The sequence below is a fragment of the Melanerpes formicivorus genome, unplaced genomic scaffold (assembly GCF_026170545.1).
Source record: "Melanerpes formicivorus ecotype bairdi unplaced genomic scaffold, bMelFor1.0.p_v2 SCAF_6, whole genome shotgun sequence".
Lineage (NCBI taxonomy): Eukaryota > Metazoa > Chordata > Aves > Piciformes > Picidae > Melanerpes > Melanerpes formicivorus.
In genome coordinates, this window is record NW_027142358.1 from 10,776,610 (window position 1) to 10,799,903 (window position 23,294).

A 23,294-nucleotide genomic window follows, 5' to 3' on the forward strand; every position below is an offset into this window, starting at 1 on the left:
TGCCGCCCGGGAGGACGATGCCGGCGAAGCTCTCCTGGCCCGAGGCGGCAGCACTGGCGCTGCTGACCTTGGCTCTGCTGGTCACCCTGTGCCGGCACCTGTGGGCGCTGCGCTGGAGCCTCAGCCGGGACCGTGCCAGCGCCCTGCCCCTGCCCAAGGGCTCCATGGGCTGGCCCTTCTTCGGGGAGACCCTGCACTGGCTGGTCCAGGTAAGGCGCAGGGGGATAGAGACGGGGTGGGAAGGGGCTGACCGAAGCCACTGGCTGACCTGCAAGCTCGTCCCCAGGGCTCCCGCTTCCACAGCTCCCGGCGGGAGAGGTATGGAAACGTCTTCAAGACCCACCTCCTGGGCCGGCCGGTGGTGCGGGTGACGGGCGCTGAGAACATCCGCAAGATCCTGCTGGGTGAGCACACACTAGTCAGCACGCAGTGGCCCCAGAGCACCCAGATCATCCTGGGCTCCCACACCCTTCTAGGCTCCATCGGTGACCTGCACCGCCAGCGCCGCAAGGTGAGCCTCGCGGCTGCCCTGGCAGGAAACGCAGACCCCACAGCACCTCCTGTTTGGGCCCGGGCCAGGGTGGCATGTGGGACTCCTGCTTTAACCACCTGCCTCTGTTCCCCCTTTTCTCCTCCTAGATCCTGGCCAGAGTGTTCAGCCGTGCTGCCCTGGAGAGCTACCTTCCACGGATCCAGAAGGTTGTGAGCTGGGAGCTGCGGGGCTGGTGCATGGAGCCGGGCTCCATCGCAGTTTATTCCTCAGCTAAAACCTTGACTTTCCGCATTGTAGCTCAGATTCTGCTGGGGCTCCGCCTGGAGGAAAAGCAGTTCAAGGATCTGGCCAAAACTTTTGAACAGCTGGTGGAGAACCTCTTCTCCCTGCCCCTCAACATACCCTTCAGTGGGCTGCGCAAGGTATTGCTGCCTGCCCTGCTCTCTCTGCCTGGGGGCAGGGATCTGGGCCCTGGTGACATGGGTCCCCTGTCTCCAGGCCTGCCAGATCTGAGGGTCTGGTATTTTACCCAGCCCAGCTGTCTCTGCACTTTTCATCTTCTCCTGGTTGGCTTTCATCACCTCCCTGTGCTGGTTCCTGCTCACTGTACAGTACAGGGCTACACTGCTCCCTCACCCTGTATGTTGCCTGTGTTGGCTCTGGTTAGTCCACCACATCTGGTCCTGTCTCGTGCCATCTGGACTCATGTGAATCCATAGCAGGTCTGTGGGCATGAACACAAGGAGAAGTGGGCATAGCACATCTCTAGTCAGCACTCCCTGTGCACCTGAGAACAGGCTGAGGACTTGAGACCTTGTTACAGTCCTTGATGCTTTCTTGCAGTCCATGATCCCTTGTCTGTCAGTGGCAGAGAGATAGCAAGGGGTCCTGGAGAGAAACACGGCAGAGGGGCAGTCTGCCTCTTTCAACCCTGCTGTCCTGCTTCTGTCTTGCCTGCCTCCCCACACTCCAGCTCTAGGTATCACTTCTGTGTCTCTGTCTTCCTCTCCCATTTCAATCTGTGTGTTTCTTCCTCTGGTTTTGGATTTTCCACCCTTACGACAGCTCAAGCCTCCCACCCCTTTTAGTCAGGTCTTACTCAGTCTTTTATTTCCACTGTTAGCTCTGCCCAAACCATCACCTTACCTATCCAGTCCCCATTGCTCTTCTCCACCAGCTCAAGGCTGTCACCAGTATGGCTCTTCTGGCTTTTGACACAGAGCCATACATTCTGTAACTCCATCCTAACTTTGCAATCAAATTGCTGATCACTTAATTCCCTAAGATCATCCTAAATATTTTGCTGCACATCTGGTATGATTAACATGTCTTTATCTAATGCACTCTGGTAAAACCACTCACTTGTTCCTTGCTTCTTGGACTCTAATTTACTAAGTTACCTCTTCTCATTTCTTTAGAGACACTTCTTTTTGACCTGACAAGAAGCTGGGTTTGCTTGATGCAGGTTCCTCTGGACTCAGTGCTGTGGATTTGGTGCTGTCTTTTCCTCACAGTGTTCCTTGGGGCTTGTTGTATTTGAATTACAACAGCAAAGCAACAGAATTTGCAGGAGTTCTCCCTAAACTGCTACCTCTTGCAAAGCTCTGGGGCTGGGTTACAGATTAAACTGTTACAGATCCTAGGATTAAGGATTGCCATACGTGGGGCCCTCCGGTGGTCTTAAGGCTCTCCTTAACTGTGTCTGCCTCCTGCAGGGAATCAAAGCACGGGACATGCTACATGAGTTTATGGAGAAGGCTATACAGGAAAAGCTACAGAGAAACAACCCAGAAGATCACAGTGATGCTCTGGATTTCATAATAAATAGTGCCAAGGAGCACGGCAAAGAATTCACCATGCAGGAGCTAAAGGTAAGGAGAGCTCCCCTTGCAGTGTCCCTTCAAACTCGATGGCTGTTTGAGAGACCTGGTCTGGGGGCATAAGGAGGGTTGTATGGGCACCCACCACCAGCCATTGGCTCCTGCTCTCCTCTTACCAACTTTGAGGACACCAGGTCTAGCGGAAGCAAGAAAGCCTGTACTCAGTGTGCACATATGCTCTAGTAGGATTGTGTATCTCTGGATTAGAAGAGAGATGATATTTAAAATGTGAGCAAATGTCTCTTCCACCTTTCCTCTTAGTGACCGCTGCACTTCAGCCTGACTTAGGAAGCTGTTAGAGTTATGTGGCTGTACTAAGGCTCCGCATGTCAGTGTGCACTTAGTAACTTCCAAGGGTTACTAGGCAGTATTTTGAGCTAGTTGTGTGCTCCTCAAACCTCTCCTGGCATCTAGCATAAGGTGGTGTGTGGATCATGTCCTCAGGGCTGCGAGCCCAGAAGTCTCTGAGACAATGTACCAAAATGGGTCCAGGGATGGAATAATGTTCTTCAGGTCATTCCCTAGCACCTCATCATTAATTAGATCATCTAAGCTTATGAATTGCAGTGATGCAACAGGATGTGTTACTGTAACTTAGAGGTAAACCCAGTAGTCCTTACTGAGCCAAAGCTACCAACTGAATGCGAAGGGTGTTTTGTCAAAATTTTTTGGGGGATAGTTGCCATTAGTACAGCATCATTCATAGCTACAGGTCACTTGGTGTCAGTGGATGACAGATGGCACTTCATTTATATTACAAGTTTTAAAGCAGTTCTGCATGGATGCAGCAGCTGAGTGTATTTTGAAAGTACTGAACGTACAAAGTTTTACCATTTATGTAGGTATTTAAGGAAAACTATCTAAAGATTAATGGGTTTATAAATATTTTATAAAAGTGTAATCTCTAAATCTAAAATATTTGAAAGACCACAGCAACTACTGGATACAATTAGAACCAGCATATATCCTTAAAGTAATTTTATTTGCATTATTTATTGCTTAATCTAACAGAATATTTTATTTTTTTAATAATTGACATTCAAAATGTGATTGATTAAGAGTGATTGATCTCTGTTAGTATTCATATGGATATTACACATGAACAATTGCATGGTCTCTCACCATGTCCCTGGCTCTGACCACAAATGGACCATAACAATAGGAGTAAGAGGATACTAAATGTAACGTAGAGTGACATGGCAGTGACCTTGGGCTAGCTGATTGAAATAATAGGATGTTCATATGCTGCCCTGTACCTTTACAGCTAGACTATTTCTACCTTTTCTATAGTTCACAAAATTATTTACAAACCAAACTGCCTACACTTGCAATTAAGGCAATATTCTCCGCTCTAATAAAACAATAGTAGAGTTCTCACTCAGTGAAGTGGTGTAACTGGGTAAAAAGTCCAAAGCTGTCTCAGAGCTGTGGCTATATCCAACTTTGAGAGACACTCCAAACACTTGCACACACTAGTTACTAATTTGCCTTTTGTTCAAGCGATTTTGAAGTACCGTTTTCACAGAAACTGTCTGAAATACACTGTGATTTGCATTCTTGGCCTGAACTCAGCAGGCCCTTTGAAGTGCAAAGGTCATAAAAAGATACCATTTCACCAAAAGTACTCTTCTAAAACATTTAAAACCTTGAAAGGGGGAAAAAAAAATCCTTATCCTCTATAATAGTGCTGTCACTGGCTGGAGCAGTAACACCACTGGTCCTGGCTTCCAGGACAGGGCATTGGGCTGTAGCACATGGACAACACTGATGTTGCTGTGGGAAAATGCTACCTCCCAGTCAACCATTATGGTGGCCCTGTAAAAGCAGGGAGGGAGAGTCAGCAGCTTGGTGTCTTACGTTCTATCAGGTGCTTATATACTATCAGCACTGTTAGAAGTTGATGCAGGGAGACGTAAGGGATGTTTTTTCAAGTCACAGAGCCTGTCCTAAATTCCTTGCACGTTAGTGAAATATCTTGGGTTCTAATTGCAAGTGGTGGAACTGAGAGATTTCTTTTCATCTGGGTCTGCTACCTTGTGGACATGAAAATTCCTACTAATGCCTCCAGAAGCTTTGATTAGAGGTCAACAGGGGTCTGTTCTTTCAGCAGGTTTCTTTCAGCTGAAAGATTTCCTTGAAAGCTGCACTTTGGCAAAAGCCTCTGGTCCAGCCAGTATGTGTCACTGGGAATGGTAGCAAAGAGTAATCCTTATCACATTACCCTTGACCTTATCAGACCTATCTCCAGGTACCTTCAGGCTTCAGATGTCCTTCCCTGTGTTTCTGGCTTCACCTCTCCAGAAAGAGGTTGTGTAAGAGCAGTTTAAAATTCAGACACATAGCTGTGTGAAAGCACACCGTTGTGTTTCTCTGGGAGTTTTGCTCTGCTTCGCCCCTGGCATGGAGCAATTAGTCCTTGGTGGTGCCAGCCAGGTCCCAGCCCCATCCAGGGTGTCAGCTCTGTATTCTCCTCACTTTGTTTTTTTTGTGTGGCTTTTCAGGTTGGGCTCCAGCCTCTGTGCTCCCAGTCCACTGCTGCTGGCACCTTCAGATGGTGCTGTAAGCTTGGGCATTATGTTTGCTGTCAGAGATGTGACATTCTATGATCCAGCTCTGGGCAACAGCCTGCAGCAGCCTGGCATGTGCTGTGCTACATAGACACAGTGGACAGTCCGGAAAAGACTATGAGGCTGAATAGAGTTCCCTGAGGCAGTACAAGGCATGGATGACAGATCTGACTGTGACGAGGTCCATCTGAGCTGGTTAACCTCCTAACTTGTTATAAATACATCTGCTATAGAGCTATTAGGAACACTGCTATGTTTCAGGCTGCAAAGCTTGGAAAGTAAGCAAGTCCTTTGCCTGGTGTGTGCATCCCTGCAGGGCAGATAGCTCCCTGCTGGCTGCAACACCAAGCAGGCTGACCTGCTGTAGCAAGGAGGTCTTTCTGCTTTCAGTTTTTGGTTTGAGACCCTCTCCCAGACAAACAAATGGTCGATTACAGCTGGAGATTCATCAAATGCAACCCATCTGAGTTGCCAGTGCATCTAGGATTTATACATAAACATGCACAGTTTTGGAACCCCTGGCTGGGCAGAAAGGTAAAAGCTGAGTGCAAAAGTGAAATGGCAGATGAAGGTAAGAAGTGTAATGCTTGAAATTAAGTTCACTCAGTATGCTAAAATGCATGTTAAAATGCTTCTTTAACATTTGTAAAGCATTGGTAGGAGGAAGCTCAGAAAAGCTGGATTGGAGGTGATATGTACTCAGTTCTTTTTCTGCATGGGGGGTGGATAGCCAGTTGATACAGAAATAGAATGACAAGGGTCTCTTGTTTTGGTTCCTGCCAAATCAGGGTAGACACAGGTTTGTGGAGAGCACGGGGTGGGCAGGGTCCTCTGCAGAGGGACAAACCTGCAGAAGGCGAGAACAATTAAAACTCCATCACTACCAGTTTAAAATGGCATACAAACTTGTCACCTTCCTTCCTCTCCCAGGAGTCAGCAATTGAGCTCATATTTGCTGCCTTTTTCACTACGGCTAGTGCTAGCACCTCTCTGATCCTCCTGCTATTGAAGCATCCTTCAGTCATTGAAAAAATAAGGCAGGAGCTGGTTTCCCAAGAGCTGTACCAGCAGTGTGATCAGTGCTCTGCAGGATCCTGCCCAGACACCCCGACCACCCAGAGCAGCAAGAAGCCACTTCTCCCTGTAGCCCAAGGTGTTAGCAAGGACCAGACCCAGTTCTTGAGTCCAACGGAGCAAAGTCCCTCCCAGCCTCATGCCCCACCGGGTCCTACCCTGCACACTGGCCCCCAGCTCCAGGTGCCATTGAGACAGAGCTGTTGCCCGTCTGACATCAGCCTGGAGAAGTTGAGCCGCCTGCGCTACCTGGACTGTGTGATCAAGGAGGTGCTGCGAGTGCTGCCCCCTGTCTCCGGAGGCTACAGGACAGCACTGCAGACTTTTGAGCTGGATGTAAGTGCCTCACACACTAAAAGGCTGCTAGGGAGCTGCTGCCTGTCACTGCCTGCAAGCATCCTGTGTCCAACACAGCAGTGGTGCTTGGCAGTGTGGCTCAGGGGAAGACGGCATCCAGCAACGCCTGTGGGGTACTAGCAGGGCTGGGGAGAAAAGGAGCTGTGGAGCAGATGGGTAATGTGGTGGGGCTGTTTCTATATACCCTCTATTCACCTTCCACTAGCCCAACTGGCTGCACAGATATGTAACACTCCTCTGTTCTCTCCTGTCTGTAGGGCTACCAGATTCCCAAAGGCTGGAGCGTCATGTACAGCATCCGTGACACACATGAGACAGCTGCCATCTACCAGAGCCCCATCAGTGCCTTTGACCCAGACCGTTTTGGAGCCACCCAAATGGAGTCTGTGGGCCGCTTCCACTACATCCCTTTTGGTGGTGGGGCACGGAGCTGTATTGGGAAGGAATTGGCACAGGCCATGCTCAAGCTGCTGGCCATTGAGCTGGTCAGCACAGCTCACTGGGAGCTGGCCACCCCTGGCTACCCTGCTATGCAGACCGTCCCCATTGTACATCCTGTTGATGATGGGCTGCAGCTCTACTTCCACCCCTTGCAGCCTGGTCACAGCAGCAAGGCCTGAGCCAGGGGTACACTGTCCCACTCAGCCCTGGCATTGATGCCTCTCCATGGTGGCTGGGGGCAGGTCTCTGCTGCTCCGAGTTGGATATGACACTGAGTCCACTGTAGAGCAAAACCCCAGAAGTCTTTTTACTTCTACCTTCCTGGTGTACAAGCTGGTAGGGAAGGTCCTGCAAAATCTGGCTCCTGAGCACCAGGGTGAGCCTCAGCCCTAGCCTGGGGGAAAAATCTGCTGAAGCTGCTGTCAAGGAGCATCCTCCACGAGGGGCTCAGACAGCCCAACCCCTGTGCAGGTCTCTAGCCACTGGAGACTGGGAGAAAAACTCCCATCTCCAAAGCTAAGGCTACCAGAGCTTTTCTGTCCCAGCCTTATCTCCCATCAGTGTGTTACAGGAAAGGCAAGATGCACATCCTGTACCCTGCAGCTTTTTAGATGTAAAAAGAGGGAAGATGGGGAGGCTCTGCAGGAAAACAGAAAACAGTGCTGCCCCAATCCATGGCATAAACAGTAGCTAGAATAATAGGGTGTAAAGTGTTTTTTATTGTAAACATTCCTGTGCTTCCCTTTAGAGTTGGCACAAAGAGGACGTCTTATTCACCCAGTAGTAGCTGTGTAGGTTATATGCCTGAGCACTGTGCTGCTGCTGCTCAGGGTCTGCCATGAACCACACTGCTGAAATCCCTGCAGGATGTGCTCCCTAGCTGCAGCCAGACAGAGGGATCAGACTGAAGCAGAGGAAGGGCCTTTGAGAAATAAACATTCAGAAAATGGACATTTCTGAGTATGTCTGATTTGTAGTACAATGTCCCCTGCTCCTGATCATGCCCCACATTACAGAGTGGACACTTGAAAAGTGACACAGACCCCATGCTAGTGGCTGGACAGACTGAATCACCTCCTGCAGCCTAGATCTGACAGGAAAAGTACCAGGATAGCAGCTCTGTGGGTCCATCCAGCAAGTGGTCCTGAGGCTAAGTGTAGGTGCTGAGGGCACCTTTTAAGTTGCTTTTGAGTACCACCTGCTTCACTGAGACTGGGGTATTTCTCTCCCATGTAAAATAAAGTGAGTCCTTTTGATTGTGCCTGCAGGACAGAGCTGGGTCCAGGTCCTTGCTCCACTGCAGAGTTAGTAAGCTCCTTTCACCTTCATCTCTATTCCTCACTGTCTTGTATCCTGTGTGTAGGGAGTGGGGGAAACAATCTGCCTTGTCCCTCCAAGGCCTGGTGGCACAGTGTGTTCTGTCTGAAGAACCAACAGCAGATTGACCTGCAAGGGCATAAATGTGGCAAGTAGAACACAGTCCATTTGGAAAGGTTCTGGGGAGCTCCCCTCTCCCCTGAATCTCTGTCAATATTCTGCTTCAAATGATCTTGCCTTTGCCAGTCCTCCTTGCACATATGCACAGGAGTGCTACAGCAGGGTGTGTGCTGCCACTGCCTGTGCAGCGAGCACAACACTACCTGGAGCAGAAATGCAGCTCCCAAATGTGAGAGCAAGCACAACACTACCTGGAGCAGAAATGCAGCTCCCAAATGTGTGAGCGAGCACAACACTACCTGGAGCAGAAATGCAGCTCCCAAATGTGACAGGTCAAATCTGGAAGAAGTTAAACTACAGGGATGAGTTAAGTGCTAGTGGCAGGTTGACCCCTTAGTGAACCAGAGCCTCTGCCCCTCTTGACCTTGTCCAGAAAGGTGAATCTTTGTGGCTATCAGAAGTGAAATCAGTAGGTGGTGGCTGCAAGTGGCAATGACTAACTTTAATTAGCAGAAGCTGCTGGTGTGGCTGTGACCCATGGGTGATGCAGGCTCCCACAGCGAGCAGCCCAGCACCAGGTATGGGAGAGCCAGAGCTCCTCCAGTAGCACTTAAAAATTACCCTGCACGCTGACGAGCCCCAGAAGCCACCCGCTGAAAAATGTAACATGAATCTATTATTGGGGAAAAAAAAAACAGGAAGAGTTGAAACTGATTTTGTTTGCAGATAAACAAGAGCATTTACAAATTAAGTGTAATAATTGTTACTTGTAATCAAAGTTTGTTCATATTAGGCTGTTAATTTCTTGACTCCCTTCCAAGATGTTTTTAATTATCCCTTTCACTCTTTACCATTTGATTCTTTTGGAGCTGATGGCTGGGGAATACAAAGCTGGAGAGATAATAAAGCCTTCCTGTGGCAATTATCGGTGCTCAGGCCACCGTATCTCGTTATTTTGATAGACAGTGAACTTGGCGCGGTTGCCGGCCGGGTTCACGCAGATGTCACGGTCCGTGTTGTAGGTCACAAGCAGGTCAGAGCCCGGCAAGGGGAGAGCGCCGGGTCAGGGCGCGGCCGCCGCTCCCGCCCAACGCCGGCCGGGCCCCGCGGAGCCGCGCCGTACCCCGAGGGGCTGCACTCCCCGGGGACGAGGAAGTACCCTCCGAGGTAGGGTGGTGGAGGTGATGTCCCTCTTGAGCAAGGGGCTGCGGAGGCTGAGAGCCCTGCGCCGCAGGGCATCGTAGGAGAAGGGAGGGTCCCGTCTGAAAAACAATAATTAAAAGTGACGTGTCCTCCTCCTCTACACAAACACACACACAATTCTCAGCTTTTATTGAGCTTGTCGGGAGCAAAAAACCAAACATAACAGGGAAGAAAGATTTTTAAAAGGGAAAGGAAAAAAAGAAAGAAAGAAAGAAAAGCGAGTACGATGGTTTATTGGTAGCTGTCCTGCCCAACAGAGCTCTCTGCAGCCCCGTCCCTCCGTCCGCGTCCCCGCAGCCGCGATCCGTACTGGTCGCCCTTTCCCCAGCGGCCACGTCCCCCGGACGTCTCCTCCTGTGCTAGGACATAGAGGCAACGGCAGCGTGCGCAGCCTTTCCGCCTGCTTCTCCCTGGGTGGGAGCCCTTCTGAGCCGCGGTTGCAGGCGGGATGCCCGGCCAGTGCCGAGCGCCTCTTCCTTGCCGCGGCAGACCCGACGGCCCCGGAATGCCGCCCATCGCAGGCCGGGCAGCGGACCCCGGGGAGGGAAGCCGGGCGCCACGGGCTGGATGTTTCCTTTCTGCGCTCACCTCCCTTTCCCTTGGTGACCCGCGCTTGAACCTGCATCGAGAGGCTCAGGCGGCCTGCTGCCCGTGGCTCCTTCGTCCGCGGCGGGCAGAAATACAAGCCGGGACTTTCGAGGTGAATCAAAGGACAGCGGAGGCTCCTCTGCCGATGCAGTGGTACAATTGCGGCTCTGTCCGGCTGGCCACCCGCCCCGTCCAGATCCCAGCATCATCCTAGCTTCTGCCGGCTCCGGTTGCTCGCTTGGCGTTCCTGACCAGCGACAGCAGCGGGAGGGCGACGGATCTCCGCCGCTTGCGAAGCGCAACGGCACCGGCCGGGGAACGCCCGCGGCTGTTGGTGTCTCCGAACAGATGGGCCCCCGCGTGCTGCAGTGGGACATTTCTCGGCGAAACCCACTGGTCTTTTAACGAGCTTTCATGATAAATCCAGTGAGGCGGCCGGTCCCCGGCTGTCAGCTGTCGGCGACGTCCCACAGCCTGCTCGCCGGGCGCGATGCAGCGGGGAACGAGCCTGGATCCGTTGCCGCCGCACCCGGCAGCACCTTTCCTTACCCGGCGGCTGTCTGCGGTGGATAGGATGCGCCGCGCAAAGCAAATAGTTAAAGATTTTGGGGGGAGGAGCCAGGCCGCAATCCGCAATTAAAGATGAACTTTGGGTGAACTAATTTATCGGACCAAGGTAGGGTGGGCAGCAACCTGGGAAGGGTATAAAAGGCGGCCCGCAGTGAGCCTGGCCCTTGCACTCGGAGCTCCCGGGGGGCTGGGCTGGACTCACTTCCTAGCCATGGGTTTCTCTGCCCTGGTCGCCAGCGCCCTGTGCACCTTCCTGCTGCCCCTGCTGCTCTTTTTGGCCGCCGTCAAGCTGTGGGACCTGTACTGTGTGAGCAGCCGGGACCCCAATTGCCGACTCCCGCTGCCTCCGGGCACCATGGGGCTCCCCTTCTTCGGGGAAACGCTACAGATGGTGCTGCAGGTAAGGCGAGGCCATGTCGCGGAGAGCGGGGAAGAGCCCCGAATCCTCTGGCTGCAGGGGAGGGCAGTGAGCCACAGCTTCGCCGGGCTTCCGCGCCCAGGTGGGAAAGAACTGCTCTCCACCCCTTTAAAAGATAGTAATTAAAAATATGTAAATCTTAGTATTTTAAAATTACAAAATACTTAAAGTTTTATTATTTCACTTCATTGTCCAGAGACGGAAATTTCTAGAGATGAAGCGCAGGAAATACGGCTTTATCTACAAGACTCACCTTTTCGGGCGGCCCACGGTGCGGGTGATGGGCGCCGAGAACGTGCGGCATATCCTGCTGGGCGAACACCGGCTCGTCTCCGTGCAGTGGCCCGCCTCGGTGCGCACCATCTTGGGCTCGGGCTGCCTCTCCAACCTCCACAACGGGCAGCACAAACACCGCAAAAAGGTACGGCCCCGACGGCGGGCTGGGAGCGGGTGCGGCTGCCCTGGGCGCCGTGGCTGAGCCTGTGTTCCCTTTTGTCCTCGTCCTACCGGGCAGGTGATCATGCAGGCCTTCTCCCGGGATGCCCTACAGCACTACGTGCCCGTCATCCAGGAGGAGGTGAGCGCCTGCCTGGCGCAGTGGCTGGGCACCGCTGGGCCCTGCCTGCTGGTGTATCCCGAGGTGAAGCGCCTCATGTTTCGCATAGCCATGAGGATCCTGCTGGGATTTCAGCCCCGCCAGGCCAGCCCGGACGGTGAGCAGCAACTGGTGGAAGCCTTCGAGGAAATGATCCGCAACCTCTTCTCCCTCCCTATTGATGTGCCTTTCAGTGGGCTCTACCGGGTAAGGCTGCCAGCAGGCTGGGAGAAGAGGGATGCCCCTGCAGCCAGGGCAGTGGGGAATGGGTGAGAGGGATGGCAGTATGGCCTCAGTCCCACACAGCTCTCTCCCTGCTGCTTGGCCAGGGCTTGCGGGCACGCAACATCATCCATGCCAAGATCGAGGAGAACATCCGTGCTAAGATGGCCCGCAAGGAGCCTGAGGGTGGCTATAAGGATGCACTGCAGCTGCTGATGGAATACACACAGGGCAATGGTGAACAGCTCAACATGCAGGTGAGGTTCCCCAGAGCCAGATTTGTCCCCTTTCCCCAGCCCCTCTTGTTAACCACACACTTATGTTTCAGGGACAAAAAGAGAAGAGTGGGAAGTACTCCCTCTCCACATGAAATAAACCAGCTTGTGTAGTGCACTGGGGCACAGAGGCTGTGTCCAGGCTGTTGGAAGGGAGCCATGTCCACAGGGAGCATAAGCATCATCCCTATCCTGGCCCCTGGGTATCTGCTCCAATCTAGGAGTGATGCACAGCATTGTGGTAGTGGAATAAGCCTGGTGAAGATATTATGTTCAAGTCCTGTTTTACCTTTCCTGTGTCCTCTGTGTAAGGAACTGAAGGAGTCTGCTACAGAGCTGCTGTTTGGGGGCCATGAAACCACTGCTAGTGCTGCCACATCGCTAATTGCTTTCCTAGGGCTCCACCATGATGTCCTGCAGAAAGTGAGGAAAGAGCTGCAGGTGAAGGTGTGTATCTTCCCCAGAACCATTTGACAAGAGGGGCAATGAGAAAGTATCTCCAGTGTCCCAGGCAGGGCTCCCCTCAACCCAGGTAGTGTCCTGCATTAAGGGGGTGGCAGGAAAACACCACTGCCTAGGCGAAAGGCTGCTTTGCAGTGTCAATAGCCCTAGCACTTGCTCTGTAACTATCATGACAGCATTTTCCTTTCTAGGGGTTACTATGCAGTCCCAACCAAGAGAAGCAACTGGACATGGAGGTCTTGGAGCAGCTGAAGTATACAGGCTGTGTTATCAAAGAGACCCTCAGGCTGAGCCCGCCTGTTCCTGGAGGATTTCGAATTGCACTCAAGACCCTTGAGCTAAATGTAAGCAGTGCTTGGGCTCAACTCCTCAGAGCAGCTGCAAAGTACTAGTGCATTGATACAGCCTACCTGCAGGAAGCTAGGAGGGGAGGTGGGGTGCATTGATATGTCCTGTGCTGACATTTTAACACATCAAGGTGCTTGCTTCATATTTCCTTTCTTTTGCTTTGGTAGGGTTACCAGATCCCCAAAGGCTGGAATGTTATTTACAGTATCTGTGACACCCATGATGTGGCTGATCTCTTTACAAACAAGGATGAATTTAACCCAGATCGCTTCATGTCTCCATCTCCAGAGGATTCTTCCAGATTCAGTTTCATTCCTTTTGGTGGAGGCTTGAGGAGCTGCGTGGGCAAAGAGTTTGCAAAAGTCCTTCTGAAAATATTTACAGTGGAGCTGGCTCGGAGCTGTGACTGGCAGCTGCTGAATGGACCTCCTACAATGAAAACAGGCCCTATAGTGTACCCTGTGGACAATCTGCCTACCAAATTCATAGGTTTCAGTGGCCAAATCTGAGAGCTCAGCACCTGCCTCCAGTTGGATTTCTCTATAGTTTCTGATATGTACATAGTAACTTTTTGTAGTAACAAACGCCTTTAAATATTTAAAGTTGTACAATAGTTATTTATGTCTTCTAAATATTTCAAAAGGCTGTGATATTTTTTCCCCAAGCACTACAATTATGGGTCTCTGATTCATAATTAGACATTGTTATTTCTATAGAAATAAGTTTCCCCCTATTTAAAAATCTTATTGAAAGCTGGCCAGCTAAGTATTTGAAGACATTTTATGTTGGTGTGTGTATTAAGAAACATTTTTAAAGGCATTTGAAACAACTGTAACTAGCTACTCATTCATATTACCTAAAATTGGTACTGTTTGAGAGTGTTTTCAGTATTATTTGTGTCTAGATCTTATGTTTAATGTGTGAATTTTAAGTTTGATAATAAAAGTTTATTTTTGATGATTCTGTGTTTGAAGGTCTGTGTGTATGCTAGAGAGTAGCTTAACGAACCAAATGGTCCAAAGGGTTTGGCTATAAAGTCGGATCTGCTTTTGTAGGTGAGCTACTTATTATTTCTAAGCTCACAACTCTCCCCTGCCTCTGAAGGTGGTGAACAGTAAACTGATTTAAGTTTTAGTCTGTCAGTGGCAAGAAAAATGCAAAAATATACATGTTCACTGAAAGCAATATGGAGTGCTGGCAAGTGCTACAGGCCTCCTTATCAAGATCATAATCAGGAGCTGTAGTAAATAAGTAAAGGGGAGTGGGACATGTAACATGAGTCTTTCTCTGTAGCCACAGAGAATAGGTTAAGAAAAATTCATACATGTCCTTCCCTCCCGTATTACTGCTGACCTGTGTAAACAGACCACCACATCTTGCTCTGTGTTGAGTCTGCTGGCTGTGAATCTTTACTTACAAAGGTGTCTCTTATCAGCTGGTAGAGCAAATAAAATCTGCTGATTCCTTCTTGAAATGCAACAGCGCTGGCTAGGTCAGAGATAGAGTATGCATTTGGTTTAAGAACATCTTTCCTGGAATTCAGCAAAGTGAAAACTAAAAGGCAAGCACTAATGTGAATTGATTAACAGGGAATCAACTGTTGAGATGCAGTTCCCTGGGGGTGTGTAAGCAGGGCAGATAAAATGCCCTAGGCATGACCCCTGTTTTGACTTAACCATTTTTTTGTGCTCTTCCTCTTGCCCCATTACTGCACTTATTAGTCTTCCCTCAAAAGTCAAACAACACAGACTGGCTCTATAAACATCTATAAAGTAAACCAACGTAATTCAGTGTCATGAATGCTTATAGCACCATACAGGCTAATTTAATTTTTTGCTTGCTTCCAGAAAGCAGTCACATTTTCATTATGCTCTCTCAAGGTCGAAATTAAAGATGGAGTTACATTGCTCAAAATTGCTGCAGGTGTTTAATAGCATCTGTGATGTTTCAGAATTATTTTTTAAAGGATCTTTTTCTATAATACATTTGATGTGTTTCCAGCTAGTACTTTACATACATAAACTTCCAATGTAAGATCTTGGATACAACCTACATGTAAGCAAAACTATTAAGACATTCAAAGTTTTGTAGTCTTAAAATACAAAAGATAGTATTTTTTAGACTTTGCCTGACTCTTCTTGTCAGTGCTTAAAATCTTAAATAATTTTTGACATGCAAACATCTTGCATCGTTATGTTTTTTCAGAGATTTGATGAATAATCCCAATTTAAGACCCCTTTATTATAAGTATGGTAGCAGAAAATTGCAAGCCTTTACCCTGATTTGGTGGTAATCTGAAGTCTGGGAAGCAACAGGACTCTTGTTTTGGTATCCCTCATTAACATTTTCTCCTTTAGCATTATAACATTCTGTAAATCCAAGCAGATTCTTTAAGTATTTTGTTACTTTCAATCGATGTCTTTTGTACGTTGGAACTTTTTGCATGGTCTTCATATTATTTCAATTTCTGCTTTGTTTTTGTATAAAGAAAAGGAATCTAAGTACTGTGTTGAGAATATGAACACTCATGGTGTTAAGACTAAGGGAGTATGTGTGTTTCTGTTTCTTTTTCTAAATTTTTGAGTCAAGTTTGCAAGGCTTTAATGTTTGGAGAAAAAAAATATAAATCATATACTTAATTTGATTTTGTCTGGACATCTGGGGGCACATCCTCAGCTGTTGTAAATCATGACAATATAGCCTATGTTAAGCGCTGCCCCTGTATAATTTATTTCTGTAGTTAAATGGTCTGTCACTGCCGTGTAATTTAGGCAGCTTGGAGCTAGCTTTAAGCAAGCTATTCCAAGAAGTGGTAGCAACATAGCTGCAGTAATATGGAGCTCAGTGTGGGTTAATTGCTAAAATATTTGCCCAACTTCTTGAGCAGGTTTTACAACCCCAGCTAATCTCCTCTATGCAGCTGTATCTTGACAGCTTAGATGCTGGCTGCAGACCAGTTTCAGGTGAGCTCTACTATGATTATGTTGATTTGCCAGCTCAGCAGCAGTCGGTGTGGGCACAAGTTGAGGTTGCGGCTGCTTACCAGCTCCTGCACCCCCAGGTCCTACCCTTCTTGTTATGCTGGATCTTGATGAAAAATGATCTACCAAAAACTTAATTGCTTTTCTGGTAGATTAGGTCTTCACTCCAGCTCCCTCTGTGAATGTTGCTTGTGCTGGGGTGCTGCAGCAGAGATGAAGGAGGCAGGAAGAAGAAGCAGCACTTCAACGTGCTCTGCTGCTGACAGGTAGTTCCTAGAGCCTGGCTCTCTTTCCTTTTGCAAGTGGTGCCACGTATCACTTAAAGTGACTGGTACTCCAGGGCTCACATGGTGAAACACTTTAAAGGGTCAGATTTGATGTGGAGCACTCATTTCCTTCTTGTAATTGGGTCTTTCTGGGGTATTTCATATTCCTCCTCTCAGTTAACCTGTCATTTAAATGAAAAATCCTTGACTAGGTCTCTCTTTTTACAAAAATTGCATACAGTTCAGTAGGTGCTATGCTTTGGTCCTGGAGTTAAAAGATGGTTCTTCTCTGCAGGTAAGCTGAGTTACTGCAACCCACGCCTCTAAACCCATGTGAATAATAGCTCCTGCCAGCCAGCAGCATCTCTGGTGCTTAGTATTTCTGAAGCAGCTAAGCCATGCTAAATATGTGGGTTTTAACAGCACATGGGTATATCCACTCTTGAATATAAATGACATTGGTGTAAATAGTATTTCCAGATAGATCAGAACAGGTAATACTGAATTTTGGTAATGGTTATATAAGTAAGAAAAAAAGGGGGGGGGGGGGGGGGGGGGGGGCGGGGAATGCTTTGCTGAAGATTAATTGGGAATGAAAAAAAGAAAGATTAAAAATCATTTCATATGGTTTATTGAATTTTATCCTAGGCAAATGAGGACCTGTTACTTGCATGTTACTGTCATCAGCAGTTGATCTGGGAATGGATTTTTTTCTTTTTCTTCATAAAAGCGCCTACTGAAAGGACTGTATAACTTGAAGCTTAAAGTTTTGAACTTACATTTCTGACTTTTTATTCTATTTTTAACTTTTACTACAAGAGTCTATTAGAAGACTTTGCAAGATAATGCTCTTTCTACCCCATTCAATCTAGTCTATGTTTTCTTATTTTATTCTGGCCAGTTGACTTACCTTTGGAGAAGCACCAAGAAAAATACTTAAAAATATGTAAAATATTCCATCCTTGACTTTGAAGCGGTACTTTCCTAAGTACTATAAGTGCTACAGGAAGTTTTAAAAACTATTTTTTAAAAATGTGTGTCTAGTCAGCTTTGAGAACAGAACACTGCTGTGTTTTGTTAAACCTACACATCAGCAGAGGTGTTCAGTGTGGATGCTGACAAAAGAATATGGCCCAGACATTTAAAAACTAATACTTGTACAATTAGACACCTAGACCCATTTCTCCCTCTCTCTCCTTTTTTTTTTTTCTTTAAGCATTATGATTTCTTTTTATGAGGTATAAATTCTCAGAGGGTGCTGCATTACTTAGGCTCCCTGCAAATACTATTTTTTTTTACTTAGACCTAAATACAGGTTAAGCATCCCAAGTCTAAGCAACTCATTGCAGAATTTCTTTACCTTCAAATTGTTGCATACCATCTTTCCTAGAACAGTCTTAACAGGATCCTGTGCAAGATTATGGGATTCTATACAATGCTGTGTCTTTGCTGAGCATTCATGTAAACCAGACTTCAATCTGGTGACTTGTGGTAATAGTTTTGACATTTTAAAAGGCAGTCAGGAATCTTGTGTTTGAGACCTACTGTTCAGTAAGGTATGCTCCAGCTCCAAATTAGTTACTTTATTTATTTATGGCTCAAAGATTCTACATCACATCTAGTTGTCTTCTCTATTGCAATGAAAAAGAGTGGGTAGGTTTGGACATTATTTGTTAATCCAGATATTTTTGTTTGCCAGGTGGTTTTTATTGTAAATTCTCTGTCAAGTTATACATCCAGCATGCAACGCCAAACATACACAGAGTAGCAGCAAAGATTTGAAAAGTTTATTAGTTGCAACCATTAAAATGATAAATTAGGAAAAAGGAAATAAAACTGGCAGCAAGTTTAGAGAAGTCTCATTAATAAACTGGCTTGCTTCACTTGTTTAATAATGTCTTACAATAAATGTTATATGAGAAGTTCAATGAATAATGCAGCTTTCAATAAGCTATGTAAATGAAGATAACTTCATGGGTGGGTTAGAAATAAAATGTTTAACAAATCTGTTTACATCCAAAGAGTAAGAGCAGTGGAGATAGCTTTTAAAGAATCTCAGAATAAAATATTTAAAAGGTGACAGACAAGAGAACATTGGTAGTAGGACGTAATAGTGCTGTTTTAATAGGTGTTCAAACATTGCCTTTCAGTTGCAACATAGGCAGGACAACATATGAAGTATTCTTGGTTATTTAAAGTGTTGTTTGTTCGTTTGTCAGCAAACCAAACAGTGCTGTTTCACTTGTGTCACTGTTCCAGAGACACATGCAGAGCTTGTGTGATTTGCAAGGCTAGAAGGATCATTTTAGCAAAAGTGACTTATGATGAACTTGTTTGCCAGGTCATTTTGTTCACAACCATTTATACACTTGCTGATTTTAATGCTTCCCCCAGCTCCAGATTATGACCATTCAAGAAAACATGTTGGGGAGATTTAGGCTAAGGTTATACTGCTATACAGGATAACTGCCACAATAAGAGAAAATTAGAAAAATAGGAATAAATCACCTATTGACAGCGTTCTTTCCTATCACATTGATAAATGCCAACCTTTCTTACATCTCTTCCAAAACAAATCCTTGGGTTTGGACATCATAGCTTACCCAGAAGGTCAAAGACTTTCAAGAAAAGGGGGAATAAATTCCAGAGCTGAGGGCCCCTCACAAGATTTCCCCAGAGATAAAGGTAACCAAAAGGCTGTCCCATTTGCACTCTTTTGTGTAGAATGTAGGTCAATGACTTCCTGAGGTGGTTGGAAGCTGAAAAGATCAGTGCCAATATGGAGACCTAGGTCCTGAGCAGTGGTCAGGTACAGTTCAGAGTTTAAGGAGATGTGCACAGTCACAAATTTACCAAGACTGTGCTAAGTCATCTTTGTTAATGCTGCTTTCAATGAAATAGCTTCCTTCAGCAATTACTGAGGATTGAGCACCACCTTAGTTTTGGGGACTTTTTTTTCTGCTTTAGATATATAGGGTTAAACTTAATTTAATACACCTGTATCTCAGAACTACACTACTTTTCTATGTAAAATGTCAGTGGAGGACACATCAGGATTAGATCTGAATTTACAGTGAATTGATGGTAGATCTTGGTTATCCTGGCTTGCCAACTTAACTGACTGAAAGAAGCAAGGGACTGTGGTATACTTTACTTAATAGCCTTTATTTTATATCTAGACCCTTCTGAATTAACAAGGTGTCTCTACCCTATGGGAAAGGAAGGAGGAGACTGGATATAGCCCTGCTAGCTGTAGTGATGCTAGTCTGTGTTAATAGAATCATGGAGTTTTTTTCTCTTACTTAAGAGGATACATCACACACCATCTCAAAAAACCAACCCTGCTTCTCTCCAAAGCTTCCCTTGGAAGCCTGGGGACCAGGGAGGAATCTAAATCTGCTCTCTGACCTGGCAATAGCCTCCTCTTTTGTGAATTGTCCTTAACTTTGACAAGAATGGAAGGAGATAGAGTAAGATCAAAGGGGAACCACCACCAAGGCAAACAGCCCTGCTGCTCTAGCACCACCTCATAGCCCTGACTGCGTAACACAGGTGATTTTCACCTGCATGTCATCCTTCTTGCCCTGAATTCTCTTGCTCTTTGGTGTCATTATATTAAATATACATTATTAATGTTAATGATGCTGCCTACAGCACTGCAGCAAGCTAGCACATGCATTATATATCTAGTAGTTAAAGAGAAAAGTTCATTAATCTTAGCAACAGATTGCTTGAAGTAATGGCATGTTGTGACCTTTTTGCTCATTGTAGGAAATTAAATGGCTCAGATTTTTGTGAGGTTCTGAGGGAGCCTTCCCTGTAAGTGGGACTGAGAGCATGCTGGTCGCTGAAACACACTAATTGTCAGTCTGCATTTCTAGAAAAAATTGCAAATTTCAACCACAGGGACATGCACTGAAAAGTGCATTTTACAGAGAGAAGTTAGATGCCTGCAAAGTGGAACCATCATCTTTTTAAGAAATTGTCTTTGCCTGTTTTGCACACAGTTACTACTTTTTTTAATCAACAATTTGCAGATGTACTTCTTATCAGTGTATGCAGAAGGAGAGAAAGGAGGTGGGCCAAGTATGCTGATGAGGAAAACTAAGAATCTTTAGCAGTCAAAGGTACTACTTGTTTACTTTGGTGGCTCCTTGGTGATTGTTCGTTTCACCTTTTATTAACCTGCAAAGGGATTAGCCCTCTTAAACTAAAGAGGAGAGACCAGTGCACAACCTACTGCCCCAGAGATAAGGTCACAAAAAGGGGACGTGTCCCGACCACAACCTCGGAGAAGGAATAGAAGTCTGAAGGCATTTACACTAGGCTGCCATTGCTCTTTACTAGCCTTACTGTGATTTACCGTATTAGTTCAACTGCTGACACCTTTATGTCCCTCCCTCCTATCCCAGCAGGCCACAGAGACACAGGCCATGATAGATGCTGGTGAACTTTTCCTCTGATCACCTTCTGAAGAACTTTCCCATAATCTATTGTTTTCTATCACAGTGGAAAACAAAACAAGGTTTTTTTTGACTTTCAGTTACCAGCTATTTTGCCCTAACTTTAAAGCAATGTACTGAATTTATTACATCAGTGTGAAAGACATTTTAAACTCTTGTCTCTTTATCCTACTCCCTGAACTTAACATGGTCCAGAGTAAATCAATGTAATTGCTGCTAGACCTACATTGTTGCAGGAATGTTTTATACTCCATGTTGTCAGTTATTTAGAACAGTTAATTGAAATTGCTAACATAAAAAGAGGAAAGCTATAGTTAAGAAATTAACCTTTTTTTGGTGCCTATGGCTACTGTATGAATTATATAAAGAGCTAACATTATCTTTAATGTAAGACCAAAAGTGTCTGGCATACCTAAAAGAAAAAATACAGTTGTGGATTCAAGGCAAGTATTTCCTTTAAATGGCCACATAAAAATATAAGAACTCATTCTGTATTAAGAGAAGCAGCTGACCTAACTTTCTTCTCCATAACTCTAAAAACTCACCAAAATGTTGCATTACCTCTAAATAAACAAATGCCATGGCCTGCACCTGGTTTTGTCTCATCAGAATGCAGCACCAGTATTACAGCATGGAGCAAAAAAGACAGTCACAGCAATGTTAAGAAAGGGCATATTGAAGAGAGTGCGCTTGGAAGAGAAAAGGAGGAAACTGCTGCAAACTCTGTCTTGCAAATATTCTTCTCTGAGTACACCCTCAGCTAATGTCCTTGCTACTGCAGCCTCCAGAGTGAGCAGAGATGCGTGTTCTGCAGACAGAGACATCAAAACATGTGTAATAGGGAACTAAGCAGTGACTGCATTAGGAAGGAGATGTCTGAGAAAGGCTGAGCCACTAATGGTTTGATTGAAGCACTGATCGGCTTAATCTTTTCAGTAGAGAATTATGTTTAAGGAGGTCTGCAATCAAAATATTCTCAAATATGCTTTCACTGTCTCCCCCAAGGCTCTCTGCCCTCTCTGGGTTATGATAATAGAGCAGTGCATTGACCTTCCAATCCATGTATGTAGACAGTGGTCCATGATGCCACACTTTTACCACCAGGCTGTCTTTCACATCAAAACACCCTACTCTGTATTTTGGGCAGAATGCAACATTTCATCTCATCTTCCACAAAACTCAGCAGGTGTCACAATTGGCCTGACTAAGCCAGAAACCACTGAACATACCAGACTGCCAAGTGTCCTAGCTTTGCCCTCTGGGTGGCAAAAGAAGTGCCATTGCTGTAGTCTAGTCACCAAAAGATGTTTTCCATCCAACCCTGTGTATTAAAAGAAAGTCCTAAGATATCTCCTTTGCAGGACTCATGCTTAACACAGCTCAGCCAGCCAAGCAAGCAGCTGTGTGGTACTGGAGGGTTTTCTCTCCTCGTGTCCTGCCACTCAGAATTTCATAGGGCCAGCAGCCTTGTTTCAAGAAAGATGCAATCTCACACTGTACAGAGGGGTTTGATTCTTACCCTCAGAAAGCAGGAATTGAGGTTTGTCCTGTCACTGCCAAAGCACACTGTGTGCCCCACATGGCTACTGTTCCTTGTTTGCTTGTTTTCCCCAAAGGCTGGAGGAAGTACAAGGATTTCAGAAGAAGCTTCTGGATCAGATGCACTGTCCTTGCGGCCCAAGCAGAAAAGGGGCAGGAGTAGGGTCAAGCTACCAGCTTGGGTCAAGGTCAGTACAGCTGCCTGCCTTCCTGTTAACTTCCTTGGACAGCGAGGACGAAGGTATGCTAAGGAAACAGTGAGGAGAGCAGAGACTTAGCCCCTTGCCTGCTGGGCTACTTCCCTGTCAGCTTCCTCCTTTTCCATCTTCCTTTGAACTCTTGCACATCCCTGATACACTGTGGCTTCCCTTTCCTCCTGCAGATTCCTGTCTTCCCATGCTCCTTGTACCAGACTTTCCTAGTAGCAGGCTTTCTCTTTCCCCTCATCTCCCATAGGAATACTCAGGGTGACCCCATAGCTCCACCTTTTTCAGTAGGGTCTCATCATTCCCATCTAAATTCCCTTCCTCATTCTCCTACCCTAGTGAAGGCAGTCTCTCCAGTCTTTATTTGTCTGGGAAACAGTTCATTTAACTGGGACAGGGAGGATGGGCAGAGATGAGAAAGAGCCATTGTTATGCTGAAAGCAGTTAATGGGTGCCACCAGACACTTGCGTGATCTCCAGACTGTAGCAGAAGTCCCTTAAGCTCTGCTGGTGCTGCCCAGGGCACACAAAGGTTTCCCACCTGTCCCTTCCCAGTTTCCCGGCTTTTCTCCAGTTGAAGAAGGGTCTGGCACTGACCTACATCATTCCTTGACATTTTCTGATGGATTTGATGGAGTAGTCGAAGCACACCATACTACAGAGAGAGAAAAACTGTCGAGTTGGAAAAAAAGGAAAAGGACTCGTGACAAGTAATTAAAGACCTAAGGCTTTGGAGAGGGATTTGGAGAGCTGGGTGGGAAGGACTGACATCTGAAGCTGCAGACAGGGATCCATGTCGTCTTGGACTTATCTGTGCACTGTGTGGCTGTGTGGAGCAGGGTGGAATTTGGCGTATAAACATGCCATGATCAAAAGCCAGAATAAACTAACAAAACTACAAAACCAAAT

The 23,294-nt window shown here is 46.7% G+C and overlaps 2 protein-coding genes across 2 annotated transcripts; both read left to right on the forward strand.

Annotated features, from left to right (window-relative positions):
• Positions 1–17: 17 nt before the first annotated feature.
• On the forward strand, positions 18–7,728 carry CYP26C1 (cytochrome P450 family 26 subfamily C member 1). Its single transcript, XM_068139240.1, has 6 exons — positions 18–209; positions 287–511; positions 640–915; positions 2,209–2,364; positions 5,871–6,350; positions 6,629–7,728. Exons 1-6 carry the CDS (start codon positions 18–20, stop codon positions 6,989–6,991), a joined length of 1,692 nt encoding a protein of 563 aa, XP_067995341.1. The 3' UTR covers positions 6,992–7,728.
• A 3,093-nt stretch (positions 7,729–10,821) lies between these two features.
• CYP26A1 (cytochrome P450 family 26 subfamily A member 1) lies at positions 10,822–13,841 on the forward strand. Its single transcript, XM_068139241.1, has 7 exons — positions 10,822–11,010; positions 11,225–11,449; positions 11,543–11,830; positions 11,953–12,102; positions 12,433–12,567; positions 12,774–12,926; positions 13,098–13,841. Exons 1-7 carry the CDS (start codon positions 10,822–10,824, stop codon positions 13,437–13,439), a joined length of 1,482 nt encoding a protein of 493 aa, XP_067995342.1. The 3' UTR covers positions 13,440–13,841.
• Positions 13,842–23,294: the final 9,453 nt, after the last annotated feature.